Source organism: Callorhinchus milii, unplaced genomic scaffold, assembly GCF_018977255.1.
Source record: "Callorhinchus milii isolate IMCB2004 unplaced genomic scaffold, IMCB_Cmil_1.0 Scaffold3, whole genome shotgun sequence".
Classification (NCBI taxonomy): Eukaryota; Metazoa; Chordata; class Chondrichthyes; order Chimaeriformes; family Callorhinchidae; genus Callorhinchus; species Callorhinchus milii.
The window spans coordinates 75684217-75702124 of NW_024704744.1; the positions used below are offsets into that span (position 1 = coordinate 75684217).

At 49.5% G+C, this 17908-nt stretch overlaps 1 protein-coding gene across 1 annotated transcript; it reads right to left on the bottom strand.

Annotated features, from left to right (window-relative positions):
* Positions 1-2303: 2303 nt before the first annotated feature.
* LOC103181642 (zinc transporter ZIP9-B) lies at positions 2304-11855 on the bottom strand. Its single transcript, XM_042333740.1, has 7 exons — positions 11572-11855; positions 8413-8521; positions 7686-7868; positions 4321-4377; positions 4011-4096; positions 3372-3506; positions 2304-2917 (listed from the first exon to the last, which is right to left on the bottom strand). Exons 1-7 carry the CDS (start codon positions 11665-11667, stop codon positions 2657-2659), a joined length of 927 nt encoding a protein of 308 aa, XP_042189674.1. The 5' UTR covers positions 11668-11855; the 3' UTR covers positions 2304-2656.
* Positions 11856-17908: the final 6053 nt, after the last annotated feature.

Genomic DNA, 17908 nt, shown 5'->3' on the forward strand with positions numbered 1-17908 from the left:
AAATATACAGTCAATTCACTTTAGTGTGTTCTGTGAAGCGCTTTGTGACGTCCTCCCGACGTGAAAAGCACTATATCAAATGCAAGGATTATTATTATTATTATTATCTTCCTCTCCTCAATTATCTAGAGGATGCCTCTGCTCCTATTTCATACTAAATGCATTCGAAATACATATCCACATATTATCTCACCTGGACTTGCATTGAAAGTTTGGTTGCCTTAGCTTCTCCATCCATAAACTGCAACTTATCCTAAACTCCACTGTCTGCATCCTCATGGCTATCATAGAATCATAGAATTATACAGCACAGAAGGTGGCCATTTGGCCCATCGTGTCTGTACCAGATCTTTCAAAAGAGCTATCCAAATCAATCCCACTCCCCTGCTCCCTCCCCATAGCCCTGCAAACATGTCCTCCCCAAATAATTATCTGCTTCTCTCTTAAAAGTTGTTATCGAATCGACTTCCAGGCAACGCATTCCAGATCCAAACAACTCACTGTGTGAAAAAATTTCTCCTCACTTCCCCTTTGTTTCTTTTAACAACTATTTTAAATCGGTGTCCTTGGGTTACCGACCCACCCGCCAGTGGAAATAGTTTCCCCTTGTTCACCCTACCGAATCCCCACATAATTTTGAAAACTTCTATTAAGTCTTCTTTTAACCTCCTCTGCTCCAAGGAGAATAATCCTCGCTTCTCTAGCCTCTCCTGATAACTGAAGTTCCTCATTCTTGGTACCATCCTGGTATATCTCCTTCACACCCTCTCCAATGCCTTGACATCCTTCCTGTGGTGCCCAGAACTGAACACAGTACTCTAGCTGAGGCCTAATCAGTGTTTTATAAAGGTTCATCATAACTTGCTGACTTTTGTATTCTATACCCCTATTTATAAAACCTAGTATCCTGTATGCTTTTTTTAAAACAGTTTTATCTACCTGTCCTATCATCTTCAAAGATTTACTTATATGAACCCCCAGGTCTCTCTCTGTTCCTTCACCCCTTTTAAGATTCTACCATCAGCTTATATTGCCTCTCCACATTCTTCCGCCCAAAATACTTCACTTTGCATTTCTCCACATTAAACTTCATCTACCACATGTCTGCCCATGTTACCAGTCTGTCTATGTCCTTTTGAAGTCTGCTACTATCCTCCTCACTGTTCATTACTTTTCTTAGCTTAGTATCATCTGCAAACTTGGAAATTGCACTCCCTATCCAAGTCCAGGTTATTTATATAGATCAAAATAACTATATGAATTCAAAGCGCCAACGTGGGGGCTTGAACCCACAACCTTCTGACTCACAAGTCAACTTAAAACCATGACAGATTTGGAGTCTCGGGAGAGTGGGATTCGATTCAATTGCTGATCTGGAGAAAAAACACTAGCAAAAACTTGATGGACTGGATAATCTGGTTCTGTGGTGCAACATGTTTTATCTACACAAATACATTCACATGGTCTGGCTACTTCCGATTGTCAGGAGTGGAAAACAAACATTTTTAAAAGAACGCTTGCCTGTCCGTGCCTCTGTGGCAGGGAGATAAAGCCTATCCCTGCTTCCTAAAGTTATTGGTGCTCAACTTATGTTTAAAAGATCGTTTTGTGTGACTCGTTTAAAGAAAGGTGTCACATTCAAGTGATCTACAAGGGCTGGACCTCAATCAGGCTTGTTGGAAATTCCAGCTCTAAGAGCTAATTGGGACCAGCCACAGGCTATTAAACCCCAGTACAAAGCTGCAGAGAAGGAAGGTGAGTCTGGAGAAGATGGATATAAAGAGGTAGAGCTTTCTCATTAAAATAAATCTGTCTTTTTTATTGTTAAAATTATGGTGCAAGTTTTTCTTTTCTAGGTGTGGTGCATGCCTTCCTACACTCTCCCACAGGCAGCACTGTTGTACTATAAGCCCTCAGTTTAGTGGCTGCCTGTTTTGGAAGGTGATCGGATGATCAGTGAGTCCATTTTTGTTGCTGCAGGTAACTGTTGCTCAGTATCTGTGCAGAGTTGGAACAACGTCTTCATTTGGCGGGAGGGAGTCAGGGATGTCCTCCACATCCTGTTGCTTCTTCTACCATGTGTCAGTGCTGCCAAGCATTACATGATGTACATTCATTTTTGCTCAGCCGGGTGTCTGACACATGCTGAAACCCATCACCATGCTTACGAGTACCAAACCAAACTGAGATTTCCATACATTCCACCTACTCATGGAAATCCCAGAGATAGATTATTGGAATGAAAATGTGCACTCTCTCCCTGGAGGGACACATCCTGCTTACCCAATTCCAGAAAGGATTAGGTGCAGGTTGGCAATGACCAAGGCTTTCGGACCCCAGAGTGTGTGTTGGAGTTACTGCGGGAGTCTAACTAGCTGAAACACAGAGCTTGCCATCGGTGTATATCTTATACTAACAATAACGTTCCACGCTGTTAGTTCAGTTTGAGATTAGTATGAAAGCAGCTCAGGGCTCCCACATGGGAAAACAGGACAGTCAGAAGAGAGCAGATAATCCTCGCACATCCGCTGTGTCCACACCCTTTACCCTGAAGACGGGTGGTGGAGGGGGAACTCAGGTGCTTTGCTGTAGATGTCATGAGTGGAGGGTTGATGGAGCTGGGGGCAGGTAAAAGGGTGTCTATCGATGTTCTTCATCACCCCTCGTGAATGATGAGTGAGAGCAGGAGGGGGAGGACACAGCCCGTGATCAGCACCAAGCTCTCCAGGAAGCTGAGACCAGGCTTGGCCCCGCTGTCGCTCGCCCCCTCCCGGTGATGCATGTGTCCGAGGCTCCGTCCTCTCCCGCTGACCTCGGGCAGCACGTGGACAGAGGCCACGTACAGGAAGGTCCCCGCGGAGAACAGCATCCCCATCCCTGTGGCCTCCGTCCTGTGGAGAGTGCTGTTGGCCCTGCTCTGTGATGGGAGGAGAGGGAAAGGGAGCATCAGTCAAAAATAAAGACCCAACTAACCCACTCACGCACCCACCACCACCTCGTCATTATGACAAAGCATCATCCCCCAGTTCTGCATTGGAGCGTCAGCCTAGACTATGTGATTCAAACTCCCAAAGTGAAGATTGAACCCACAACCTGTGTATTGGAGATGTCACCTTGTTCAATCTACAAAATGCACAGTCACTATACTTCACAGTGTATCCTGTGAAGCGCTTTGAGACGTCTCAATGATGCAATAAGGCGCTACATCAATTGCAAGGATTATTGTTATTCATAGAGGTTCCAGGGGGAAAGGTTCCGGGCGAGGGGGTGTTATGTTGGAGGGTGTTGGGTGGTGTCTGGGGGGTGTTGTGTTGGAGGGTGTTGGGTGGTGTCTGGGGGGTGTTGTGGTGACCCTAGGTGGAGGCTCTCACCGTGCTGACGATGAAGAAGGTTGTAATGGCGAGGAGCGGGGCGGCCAGCGAGAACACCAGCAAGTGTTTGTGGATCTGACGCCGCTCCAGGCCGGCGTGTAACAGGAACGATACCAAAGCGAATGCCGCAGGAGCCTAAACATAGCGGATACAGTGGGGGTCAGAGCGGATACAGTGGGGGTCAGAGCGGATACAGTGGGAGTCAGAGCGGATACAGTGGGGGTCAGAGCGGATACAGTGGGGGTCAGAGCAGATACAGTGGGGGTCAGAGCGGATACAGTGGGGGTCAGAGCGGATACAGTGGGGGTCAGAGCGGATACAGTGGGGGTCAGAGCGGATACAGTGGGGGTCAGAGCAGATACAGTGGGGGTCAGAGCGGATACAGTGGGAGTCAGAGCGGATACAGTGGGGGTCAGAGTGGATACAGTGGGGGTCAGAGTGGATACAGTGGGGGTCAGAGTGGATACAGTGGGGGTCAGAGCAGATACAGTGGGAGTCAGAGCGGATACAGTGGGGGTCAGAGTGGATACAGTGGGGGTCAGAGTGGATACAGTGGGGGTCAGAGTGGATACAGTGGGGGTCAGAGCAGATACAGTGGGGGTCAGAGCGGATACAATGGGGGTCCCCAGCTCCCCTCACCTTGTGGAGGATGACGGCGAGGAAGACAATGACCTGGACGGGGAGCAGTGAGGAGGCGGCCGCCGTGCCCAGAGCAACACCATCCGCTAGAGACACAACACTGTCCATCAGCAACACCACAACCACCATCACCACCCCCACCCCAATCACCCCCACCCCAATCACCACCTCAATCCCCACCATCGCCACACCCCCATCCTCCCCCAGCACCACCACCCCCACCAATCATACACATGCAGTCACACACACACAGTCACATACATACACACACAAAAAACACAGTCACACACACACACACAGTGCTGGGTACCTGCTGCGTGTATGACCAGTCCGATGGTGGCAGTGACGCTGGAGCCTGATCTGGGCTCTGTGTGTGACACAAACACACAGATTAACCATCAACAATACAGTATTAATAGGACCTTCCAGCAGCGAGGTTACACACAGAGCACGGTGAAGTGACTGTGTCAGCAAACACAACAGCCTATTTTCAATACAGGAATGTCCCACAAACAGTCATGGAGTAAGTGACCAATTTTATTTGGGGGATTGTTGACCAGGACACTGCGAGAAAGGAACTCCCTTCTGTTTTCCAATAGTGCAGGTGATCTTTAACATCCACCTGAACAGGCAGACGGGACTTTGGTTTAACATCTCATCCAAAGTACTGCACCTCCGACAATGTAGCACTCCCCCCTGTGTTAATATAATCTCTGTATAATAATAATGCTTGCATTTGATATCGCGTTGTTGAGATATGCTGTTGAGACCTGTGAATAAACAGAGGCGTGTGGAGTAAAGAAACTTGCCTAAGGTTTTGCTCTGCCCGGGTAATTGAACCCGGTTCCTCTCGCTTGCAAGTAGAGTTCTCTAACCACTACTCTACAAGACTCCATGTATAGCCCTGTGATATTATAGTCTCTCTGTATCGCCTCTCTCCTTCTCTCACAGCCACAGGCCCAGAAGGCATCTGGTTATTTATCGCCGGCTGTTGTGTTTTCTGGGGAATGTCGGTCAGGACAGCACAAAGAAAAGACTATTTGGGGAATCTGGCCACGGAGCACTGCTCACAGCCTCGCGGTCTGGAGACAGAGCTCACTGGCAGCACAAGCCGGCCTTTGTGAACTGGCAAGAGTAATGCCTTCACCAGGCCTGAGTGCAGAGAGAGAGGAGAGAAAGTGAAAGGGAGAAAGAGACACACCCAGAGCAATTAAGACAGAAAGAAAGAGAGAAACACACACACACACAAAAAAGAGAAAAAAATGCATACAGACAGAGAGTGAGACACACACACATATACAGAGAGACACACACCCGCAGACATAGAGAGAGTGAGACACACACAGGCAGAGACAGACCCACACAGCCGCAGACAGTGAGAGAGAGAGAGACACACACACAGACTGGCATGTGGTCGAGAGGATTGCAGTGGATATCAATTCCCGGCAAACCATAGACACCAGCGTCTAACATCAGACTGAATCCAAGAATTGTCACAATTCTGAAGTATTTTATTCCAGTCTGAGACTGAAGTACTGACTGCCTGTTCAGGTGGACATTAAAGATCCCGCAGCACGACAGGAAAAGAGAAGGGAATTTTTGTTCTGATGAAGGGTCGTGGACCCGAAACGTTGACTCACTTTCCTTTCTCCATAGATGCTGCCTGACCTGCTGATTGTTCCCAGCGACTTCTGTTTTTGTTATCAAATTTCCAGCATCTGCAGTATTTTGTGTGTTTTGTAGGGAATTTCTCTCTCCTGGTGTTCTGGCCAACATTCCCCCAATAACATCAGATATTCACACACATCATGGCTGTTTGTAGGACATTGCTAAGCGCAAATCGGCTGCTGCGTTTCGCCCAGAAAATACATTTTACAGACAAACTCTGAAACGATTTGAGACGCTATCATCAAATGGAATTAACTATGTTAAGTGGGCGATGTCTCAGAAGCTGAAACTGGACAGAAATTTGGTGCAGATGTGGGGGGTGGGGTAGGGGGAGGTGGGGAGAGAAAGAAGTTGCATTCGATCTGTCACAACAAAGACCTTCCAGCTTTTCACAGAGGATTAGTGTGGAGTGACCCATTTATGCAGCAGCCAATTTTCACACAATGTACTGCACACAGACACAGAGTGAATGATTGATTCATCTGAGCCAGTATCAGCCAGGACACCAGAGAAACTTCCTCCTCTCTTTCAGTCGTGTCACAAGATCTTTATCATAACAATAATAATCCTTGCATTTGATATAGCTCCTTATCATGAAATTGAGACGTCTCAAAGCACTTCACAGAATATGCTGTAAACTGAATTGACTGTATTTTGTGGGCGAAACGCGGCAGCCAATTGTGCACAGCAGCGTCCCACAAACCGTCGTGGAGTGGATGACCAAATTATTATTTAATTTGAGGGATTATTACCCTGGAAAGTGGTCCACCAATCGATTTAACAACTGGGTTTCTACTTACTGCTAGGTAAACAGAGGTGTGTGGAGTAAGGAGACATGCCTAATGTGCCTAACATGCCTATTATTATTATTATTATTATTATTAATGTTTCACTCCACCCAGGAATCAAACCTGGATCCTCTAACCACACTGCTACAGGACTCCACATCTTACTGAACAGGCACAGACAAGACACCAAAAACAACAAATTGCATTGATATGGTGACTTTCACATTGGGAGGCGCTGGATTGTCAAAGGTTTACATCCAAGCTGCGGTCTGGAGTCAAGAGGGTTAGAGGAGGGAAGATGACCGAAGGCAAGATCAAAGAGGAAGGTCGTGAGATGGGTCTTGAAGGAGGCAAGGGAGGTTGGGAGGTGGAGGGGCTCCGGGATGGCGATCCAGAGGGTGTGGCCAGAAAGCCTAAAGGCCTGACCTCCAATGATGGAGCGAGCAGGGCGGGGAACGTGGAGATGGCCAGTTCCTGTCGAGCAGAGGGAGAGGACGAGTTGATAGGCTTCTAGTAAGTCACAGAGTTAGGGAGGAGCAAGATTGTGAAGGGCTTCAAAGGTGAGGACCACGATCTTGAACTCAATTCTTTGGGGGATGGGGAGATAGTGAAGTGAGGATGGGCTGATAGGCTCACAGAGCTTAGTGCAGGACCTCGGGTTAGTGTCACCTCTGACAATGCTGCGCTCCCTCCAGCACCGCGCCGGGCTGGGACGGACATCAGCCCAGACCGTGAGCTCAATGTCCTCCACCCTACACAACCTCCTGACTCACAAGCGAGCGACTGAGCCAGGCTGACATCCGGCACTTATTATAATAAGAAGAATAATCCTTGCATTCAATAAAAGCGCCTTTCACATGCAGACTACATCTCAACGGGCTTTACAAGATTTACTGTGAAGTGTAGTGACTGTGTGTTTGTAGGCAAACACGGCAGCAATGTCGCACAACAATGTCCCACAACCAGCCGTGGAGTGAGCAACCAGTTTGTTCTAGGGGATTGTTGGCCAGGACACCGGGAGAGAGAAACTCCCTTCTTTTTGCGAATAGTGCCGTGGGATCTTTAACATCCACTTGAACAGGCACAGACAGAGCCTCGGTTTAACGTCTCATCCGAAGGACGCCATCTCTGACAATGCAGCTCTACCCCCAGAGCCGCACTGGAGTGTCATCCTGGACTGTGAGTGCAAAGGTTCAACAGCAGTAAACAGGGGACTGACCTGCGTGGTCCGAGAGGCAGTTGGCAAGCTCGTCGACAACGAACATGAGGAGGAACCCAACGATGAGGGAGACACCTATCAGCGAGTGCAGGGGGGCAGCTGGAGGTCTCCTCACCCCCTGCCCCACCGCCTCAGCCCCCCGGACACCAACACTTTCCGTCATGTTCCAGGGCTCAGGTTGGTCTAGAATTTCACATACAGTAACTTGTTTAAAAAATAGTGAGAAATGTACTCTCTCAGAGAGAGTGTAAGAGAGAGAGCATGAGAGTGAGAGAGAAAGAGTGAGAGAGAAAGAATGAGAGAGGGAGTGAGAGTGAGAGGGAAATGTGTGAGAGAGACGAAAGAGAGAAACAGAAAACGATAAGAGAAACAGTAAAAGAGAGAGTGAGAGTGATAGAATGAAAGAACGATACCCAGAATGAGACAACAAGCCATAGAGACACATACAGTGATACACACACACAGTGACATACACGCACACAGTGACACAGACACAAACACACATACACAGCGCCACACACAGACACATACACACACAGTGATACACAGACACACAGTGACATACACACAAACAGTGACACACACAGTCACATATATACACACACACACACTGACACACACAGAGTGATACATATACATACAGTGACACATATACACAGTGTAATACACACACACACAGTGACACGTACACACAGTCACATAGTGACACACACACACACAGACTCACCAGTTGATGAACGATCGAGTAGCAGTTCGACTCCCTCAGGGATGATGATGGTGAGCGCAGTTCCACACAGCAATCCGGCCCCCAGCACAGTCACCAGCTTCAGCTTCCCCTGTTAGTGTCACACACACAGTTACTACACTGACCACACATATAGTCACAACACTAACCCCACACATAGTCACTACACTGACCACACAGTCACTGTAATAACAATAATCCTTGCATTTGATATAGCACCTTATCACGTTGTCCAGATGTCTCAAAGTGCTTCACAGAATATACTGTAAAGTGAGCAATATATATATTTTGTGGGCAATAACACCATACTGACCACACAGTCACTGACCACACACACAGTCACTACACCGACCACACACAGTTACTGACCACACAGTCACTACACTGACCACACACGAGTCACTACACTGACCACAGACACACTCACTGCGCTGACCATACACACAGTCACTAAACTGACAACACACACAGTCATGACTCATTTCTTCCCATTTAGTTAAGGCCAGAGAACATTTGGGGAGATGCAAACATCCCAACCAGCAGCTCACTCCCTCAGAAATCCATAAATACCTGGGAGGGAGGGACAACGGATTCATTTACAGAGACCTTAGAAAAAGAGGGTGGGGGGAAGAGACAGCGATAGAGGGTGGGGAGGGGGGATGGGGGGGGGAGAGAGAGAGAGTGGGGAAGGGAGAGAGAGAGGAGCAAGGGAGAGCGGGGGCGGGGAGAGAGGGGGGAAGGGTAAAGGGGGAGAGGGAGAGCAAGGGTCTTTGTGTGGGAACGTTTCAGTGTTTCACAACTCAAAGCAATCCACTATGAAGTTCTTTGAGATGGTTTTTTTGGTCAGCCGGGTGTCTGACACGTGTGGAAACCTATCCCCGTGCTTAAAGGTATCCAACCAAATTTGGAATTCCAGTCATCCCACGAACACATGGAAATTCCAGAGAGAGACTGTTGGAATGGAATGTGAGCTCTCTTCCTGGTTACGTAATCCCGGTCACTACACTGACCACACACACATCCTGCTTACGTAATTCCGGACAGTATTATGGGTAGGTTGGCAGGAGCCAAGGCTCGGGGACTCCAGAGTTTGCGTTGGAGTAACTGCTGCAGTCTATCCAGCTAAACCCACATAGCTTGCTATTGATATTGCTGTCCAGCAAGCTTTCCCAATGCTTGTTCAGCTAGGACCACCCTACCCATTAGGGATTGGGTTTGCAGGGTTAACAGCAGCTGAATGGGAGGATTCCCAATGACTAAGGACTTTGGCTTGCAGCGCCAGGCTGGGCTGTCTTATCATCAACAGTTCCCTGGAATACTGTGGACTCGCCTGGCTCAGGAACCAGAGTAGAGACCCTCACAGAGGGCTGGCTCAATTCTGACAATCCATTGGCAAACATGTCACCTTGGATCCAAGGAGACCCCACTTGAGATGCTTCTACGTTCTAAAAATTGAATCAAATGCGAAGATTATCATCATTATTAATCAGTAACCATCAAGGACTGTTCTGGGCAGGCAGCCAATCTGAGCACAGCAATGTTCCCAAACAGCCATGGAGTGAGTGAGTGATTTTATCTGGGGGATTGTTGGCCTGGATACCGTGAGAGAGAAACTCCCTTCTCTTTTCCTGTATTGCTAATAACACTTGCCATTAATATCGCTGTCTGACAAGCTTTCCCACTGCTTTTCCAGCTAGGACCACCCTACCCATTAGGGTTTTGGCTTGCAAGGTTAACAGGAGCTGAGTGGGAAGAGACAATAAATGTGTGCGTGAATGAGTGTGTGGGAGGTCCTCCAGATTTGAAAGATGCTATACAAATGTAATTTTTTAGTTGTTGTTGTTGTTGTTGTAAGTGTGTGTTTAAGAGTATGAATGAATATTGAGCAAGAATGTGAATGAATGAATGTGTGTGTCTGTGTTAATGAGTTAATATGAGAACATGAGTGACTGGGTGCTTGAAAGCATGTGTTCGTATGAATGAACGTATGAATATGGGAGTGAACACATGCTCGTGAGTGAATGAATGAGTGGGTGAGAGAACGCGTGAGTACGTGAATGAATGGGTGTATGTGTGAGATTTGTTTGGCAGCCGTGTGTCTGACAAATGCGGAAACCCATCCCTGTGCTTAAGAGTATCCAAACCAAGCTGAGAATTCCATGCATCCCGTCTACACATGGAAATCCCAGAGAGAGATTGTTGGAATGTAATGCGCTCTCTCTCCCTGGAGGGTCACATCCTGCTCACCTAATTCCGGAAAGTATTAGGCGCAAGTTGGCAAGAGCCAAGGCTTGTGGATCCCAGAGTCTGCGATGTCTAACCAGCTAAAACTGCATAGCTTGCCATTGATATTGTTATCTGTCAAACTTTCCCACTGTTTTGTCCAGCTATTATCGTCCTACCGGTTAGGTCGTTGGCTTGCAGGGTAACAGGAGCCGAGTTGGATGTCTTTCTGCCCCCAGTGACTGGTCTGCACTTCCAGATCCTGCTGATGAGTCAGGTTGTGCTGTCGTCAGCAGTGCCCTGAAATACTGTGGACCCGCCTGGCTCAGGAACCGGACTAGAGACCCTCACAGAGGGCCGGCTCCATTCCGATATTCCATTGCCAGGCATGTCACCTCGGGGCCAGTGCAGTGAACAACTGCGTGTGTGAATGAACAAATGTGCGTGAAAATGAATGTCTCTAATCTCTTGATCTTCAACATTTGAAGTTAATCAGTAACTTTCTAATCACATTTCCATTCTGGAAACTGGTGTTACTGAAGCTGCTCTGTGTGTGAGAGGGAGTGAGTGAGTGAGTGACAGTGAGCGAGAGTGAGCGAGTGAGAGTTGTGTGATGTGTAACTCAGTGAGTGTGTGTCGGTGAGGGTGGAGGTGCTTTAAGTGTGTTTGACCTGCAAGAAAGCACGTACCACGGTGTAATAATATTAGTGTAATATACCTACAATGTAGTATCCTCACAGTGTAATATCTAGAACGTTGATAAGCTAAAAGGATGGAGTGTAAAAACACTTTGTTAATGGAGGGTTGGGATCTAGTCACCAGTCTAACCTCTGACAGTGGAGCAATAGGACCCTAAGCAGTCTGGTAGTTAGTGTAGGTGTGTGTTAGGTGATATAAGGTGATAGTAAACCGACTCACCTCTGACAGCCTGATGGTCAACGGGATAAATCCCAGGAACAAACAGCCGAGGAACATGGCCAGAGAGAAACAGAGGATAGTTAGTGTCCCGTCCATCCTCACGATATTGTTTATCCTCACGATAACCAGTGACCTGAACCCTGCACTCCTCAAACTTCCCCAACTCCTCAAACTTCCCCAACTCTGGCTGTGCCCCCCTCTCTCTCTCTGCTCCCCACTGGCTGTGACCCCCCCTCTCTGCTCCCCACTGGCTGTGACCCCCCCCCTCTCTCTCTGCTCCCCACTGGCTGTGCCCCCCTCTCTCTCTCTGCTCCCCACTGGCTGTGACCCCCTCTCTCTCTCTGCTCCCCACTGGCTGTGACCCCCCCCCTCTCTCTCTGCTCCCCACTGGCTGTGCCCCCCTCTCTCTCTGCTCCCCACTGGCTGTGACCCCCTCTCTCTCTCTGCTCCCCACTGGCTGTGACCCCCTCTCTCTCTCTGCTCCCCACTGGCTGTGACCCTCTCTCTCTCTCTCTCTGCTCCCCTCTGGCTGGGGCTGTGGTCCCCTCTGGCTGGGGCTGTGGTCCCCTGTGGCTGGGGCTGTGGTCCCCTCTGGCTGGGGCTGTGGTCCCCTCTGGCTGGGGCTGTGGTCCCCTCTGGCTGGGGCTGTGGTCCCCTCTGGCTGGAGCTGTGGTCCCCTCTGGCTGGAGCTGTGGTCCCCTCTGGCTGGAGCTGTGGTCCCCTCTGGCTGGGCTGGGGCTGGGGTTGGGGTCCCCTCTGGCTGGAGCTGTGGTCCCCTCTGGCTGGGGCTGTGGCTGTGGCTGTGGCTGTGGTCCCCTCTGGCTGGGGCTGTGGCTGGGGCTGAGGTCCCCTCTGGCTGGGCTGTGGCTGGGGGTGGGCTGGGGTTGGGGTCCCCTCTGGCTGGGCTGGGCTGTGGCTGGGGTTGGGGCTGTGGCTGAGGTCCCCTCTGGCTGGGGCTGGGGCTGTGGCTGGGGTTGGGGCTGGGGGTGGGTTGGGGTCCCCTCTGGCTGTGGCTGGGCTGTGGCTGGGGCTGGGCTGGGCTGGGGCTGGGGCTGGGGTCCCCTCTGGCTGGGCTGGGCTGTGGCTGGGGTTGGGGCTGTGGCTGGGGTTGGGGTCCCCTCTGGCTCTGTCTCTCGCTGTTGTGGACAGTGAAGCCTCCGGTAACGAGAGTCCACGTCCCACAGACGCCCGGAATGTACGGACCAGCGCCACCCGGTGGATCAGAGCGGAACTGCGAGAGCCGCTGCAGCCAATCAGGCACAGAGATCAACAACAACAACAACAACAAGATTACATTTGTATAGTGCCTTTCACGTCGGGAGGACATCTCCGGTACAGCATTTCAGACCCGAGCTGGGGTCAGGGTGGGAGAAGGGAGGGGAGGGGAAGAGGGGTGGCCGATGGTATGGTCAAAGAGGAGGGTCTTGAGGTGGGACGTGAAGGAGGCTAAGGAGGGGGCGAGGCGGAGTGATTGGGGGATGGAGTTCCAGAGGTTGGGGGCAGAGTGGCTGAAGGCTCTCCCGTCAATGTTGGGTCGGGGGGTGTGGAGCAGCCGGAGCCGGCCGAGCGGTGGGAGCGGGCGGGTTGGTAGGGGGTTAGGAGGTCACAGGTAGGGTGGGGGTGAGGTCATGGAGGGCTTTGTAGGTGAGGACCAGGATCTTGAACTGGATCCTCGGAAGGATAGGGAGCCAATGGAGTCGGGCGAGAGTGGAGGAGATGGTCACAGAGTTTGGTGCGGGAGAGGACACGGGCTGCAGAGTTCTGGATTATCTGCAGCCTGTGGAGGGAGGAGTTGGGAAGGTGTTTGCATAGTCGAGGCTGGAGGTGATGAAGGCGTGAACAAGAGTTTCAGTGGCCTGAGGGCTGAGGTAGTGGCGGAGTCGAGCGATGTTACGGAGGTGAGGGAAGGCAGAGCGGGTCATGGCTTGAATGTGGGGGAGAAAAGACAGTTGAGGGTCGAACAAGACACCAGGTTCCTGACTGGTTTGGTGAGTTGAAGTGTGCAACCATGGAGGTTGATGCTGCCAGAGCCTGAGGTGCTGAGGCGCTGGCGTGAGCCAATCAGGAGGGCCTCAGTCTTGTTCACATTCAACTGTAGGAAATTTGCCCTCATCCAGGACTTGATGTCCGACAGGCAGTCTGTCAGGACAGCAGTGGTCCTGGAGTTGAGGGTGGAGGCAGAAAGATAGAGTTGGGTGTCATCTGTATACATATGGAAGTTGACCCCATGTCTGCGGATGATGTCACCAAGGGGGAGCATATAGATATTAAAGAGGAGAGGGCCAAGGACAGAGCTCTGGGGGACACCAGATGTGACTGTGCGGGGGATGGAGGAGAAACCGTTAGAGGCAACAAAGTGGAGACGGTGAGAGAGATAGGAATCGAACCAGGCAAGGGCAGGTCCGCAAAGATTGAGTAAAGAGGAGAGGTGGTGTATGAGGATCGAGTGGTCGACAGTGTCGAAAGTGAGAGGTCAAGGAGGTCAAGGAGGACAAGGAGGCAGAGGGAGCGCTGATCACAGATGTTCAGAATGTCATTAGTGACTTTGACCGGGGCTGTTTCCGGTCCATGGGCAGCATGGAAGCCGGATTGGATAACCATAACACAAGGACATAAACATTGCTGGCAAAAATAGACCAAGGTCCATCCAGTTAGCCTTTCACCATTCTGGCAGTCACATTATATCATGTCCCAAACTACTTACTGTATCCCAAGATATCATTTCCTATCAGAAATTTATCTAATTTGCTTTTGGAAGAATCAACACTTTCTGCTTCCACCATTTCCCTCTCTCACTTAAGTAGTGAGAGAGGAAAATGGTTTGTTTTTGAATTTACCTTCCTTCTATCGCAGGCCATGTTCTCTGGTTCTACTGCTCCAGACAAGTGCCTTTAAAATTGTTATTCCTTGCATTAAACATTATATACACATTATATCCTGTATACAGACTTAATACATAATACACACATAACATACACCATGCATACAGTAAACTGCAAACTGCACATGTAATATAGATATATCCTGCACACACAGACCTACATATAAGAATCCTTGTATTGAAGCAGCACCTTATCACGTTGTCAAGGCTTCTCAAAGCGCTTCACAAGATTTACTGTCACTGTGTTTTGCAGGTCAATGTGGCAGGAGATTTGTGTAAAACCACGTTCCACAAATAGCCATGGACTGAGTGACCAAATTTATTTGGGGGATTGTTGGTCAGGACCCCGGAGAAACTCCCTTCTCTTTTTCAATAGTGCCTTGGGATTTTTAATGTCCACCTGAGCAGGCAGAAGGGACCTCGGTTTAATGTGTCATCTGAATGATGGTACTTCCAACAATACAGCGCTTCCCCCCAGCACTGCACTGGAGTGTCAGCTTAGACTGTGAGTTCAAAGTCCCAATGAGTGGCTTGAACCCACAAACTTCTGACTCAGAGGTAAGTCAGGCTGACACCTGTATAGTTAAAGAGTGCATACAGTCATTTATGATATAGGTATTATACACTGTAGATGTTACAACAAAATGTGAAACCAGGGATTTTGTGAAATCCGTCACAATTTTACTGCAACAAATATATATAATAATGTTTTTTTACAAATATGTATAGGAACATATGCAGCATGCACTTAAGTCAGAGCACCGCTGAGGGCAAATGTCATGTGTACCACACATGACATTGTGATGGTTTTTATTATATGATCATTTATTATGATATGGGTGCCCTTTTTTTATTAAGAAAGATTTGGGATGCTACACTGGGTGAGGGGCGCTATGTAAATGCAAAGTGTGTTGACTGTGTTAAGCCAATAGTAAAAACAGCCAATTTGCCTTGACAGTTGCCAGCTAGGACGCTGCCTCTCATGCAGGGTAGGTCCCAGAGCACTCAGAAAGCTTAACAGTGGTGGAGCCTGAAACCGAACCGGGGGGAGGGAGAAGGTGACCATAAGCACAGTCAAAGAGGTCTTCAGTTGTGATCTAAAAGGGGAAGGAGGGGGCAAGCCAGAGAGTTGGGGGACACAGATTAGGAGCGCAGTGGCTCAAAGCGCAGGAGCCGATGATGGAGAGGACGAGGGGGGCTGCAGGTAGTGGAGCCGGGAGAGAGGTCAGAAAGGTAAGGAGGTGCCAAGCCACAAAAGGATTTATGGATGAGTGGAAAAATCTTGAGATCGATCTGCTTGGTGACAGGAAGTCACTGAAGCCTGGCTAGAACTGGTGTGAAGGGGATATGGAGTTAGTGCGGGTGAGTATGCGGGTGGTGGAGTTCTGGATTAACTGGATTTTGTGGATAGTGGAGCTTGGAGACCGGCAAGGAGGGCATTTGAATATTCAAGTCAGGATGTGACAAACGCATGGACGAGTGTTTTGCTGTGTTGGGGTAAGGTACGGTCGGAGGTGGGCAATGTGGCAGTGGTGTGTTTAAATCCTTGATGTGGGGCGTGAACCCACAACCTAGTGCCAAGATAACACCCAACAGAGAAGCTCCAGTGAAGCTGTCTCTTTAGTTTATTTGATCTTAGACTTCCAGAAATATCTGTCGTGTAAAAAAACAAATCATGTGAAGACGCTGCATTGTAAATGAATACCAGCTTCATCATCTCTTCATCTCATTTCCTATCTTCAGATCCCTCTTACAACAAATCTCTTATAATGTCAAAATTACTTCATGGTAATTGGTGTCTCACATGGTGACTGTTTCTGTGAGCTAACTCAGTGGATATTTTAGGCACCGCAGGGTCCTACAATATTCCATGACGATCAATCAATCATTGGCGAGGCCAGCAGGGGAGACTCCCTTCACTTTTTGTAAAATAGGAACAGGAGCAGGCCATTCAGCCCTTTGAGCCTGTTCCTCTATTCTGTTAGATCATGGCGGATCTGTACCTCAACTCCAATTACTCATATCTCATACCCCTTCATACCCTGACCTAATAAATATCTATCCACCTCAGTCTTGAAAATTTGAATAGTTCCAACATCTACCACCTTTTGGGGGCAAGAGTTCCAGATTTCCACTACTCTTTGTGTGAAAAAATGCTTCCTGATTTCACTCCTAGATGGCCTAACTCTGATTTTAAGATTATACCCCCGTGTTCTGGATTTTCCCGCCACCACCACCAACAAATTACTTTCGTATAGCTCCTTTCTCATCAGGAGAACATCCTAAGGCACCGGAGGAAACAGGGTATTGACACGGGATCTGTACTGTCCACCCAGCCAGGGCCTCAGTTTATTTGCCAGCTGAGCACAACAGGATTAAATTCCTTTAATGTGGAAGTTAATACAGTTCATCGGCACACTGGATATTTCTGGCCCTTTCAGTTTGGTTTGGATACTATTAAGCACGGTGATGGGATTCCACTTGTCTCAGATACCCAGCTGACCTGGGAGCTGTCAAGCAAACCTGGGAGCTGTCAATCAGAGTGGAAAATTGTTGAGATGATCAGAAGCGCGGTCGAAGAGGTAGGTCTTCAGATAGACCTTGAATGAAGGAATGGAGGGAGTGAGTTGGAGGGACTCTGAGATGGAGTTCTAGAGAGGGGGGCTAATAGGCTGAAAGCCCAACCGCTGATGGCTAGCGGGGTAAATGAAGCAGGGGAGTGAAGGGAGTAGGTGGGTCATCAGGGCTTGAGGAGGTCATGGAGGTAGGGTAGGCCCTTCCCGATCCTGCCGGTGAGCCAGGCCGGGCCGGGCCGGGCTGGGCATCAGCAGTGCCCTGGGATACTGCGGACCCGCCTGGCCCAGAAACCGGACCAGAGACCATCACAGAGACCATCACAGAGGCCATCACAGAGGCCATCACAGAGGCCATCACAGAGGCCTGGCGACATTCCGCGATCCCGTGGCCAGACATGTCACCTCGGGGCCAGTTCAGCGTCCCAGGAGACGCCGCTTATAGTTCCCGTTGTGGAGCTGTCAATCAAACCGGGGAGCTGTCAATCAAACCGGGGAGCTGTCAATCAAACCGGGGAGCTGTCAATCAAACCGGGGAGCTGTCAATCAAACCGGGGAGCTGTCAATCAAACCGGGGAGCTGTCAATCAAACCGGGGAGCTGTCAATCATACCGGGGAGCTGTCAATCAAACCGGGGAGCTGTCAATCAAATTGGGGAGCTGTCAAGCAAACCGGGGAGCTGTCAATCAAACCGGGGAGCTGTCAATCAAACCGGGGAGCTGTCAATCAAACCGGGGAGCTGTCAATCAAACCGGGGAGCTGTCAATCAAACCGGGGAGCTGTCAATCAAACCGGGGAGCTGTCAATCAAACCGGGGAGCTGTCAATCAAACCGGGGAGCTGTCAATCAAACTGGGGAGCTGTCAATCAAACCGGGGAGCTGT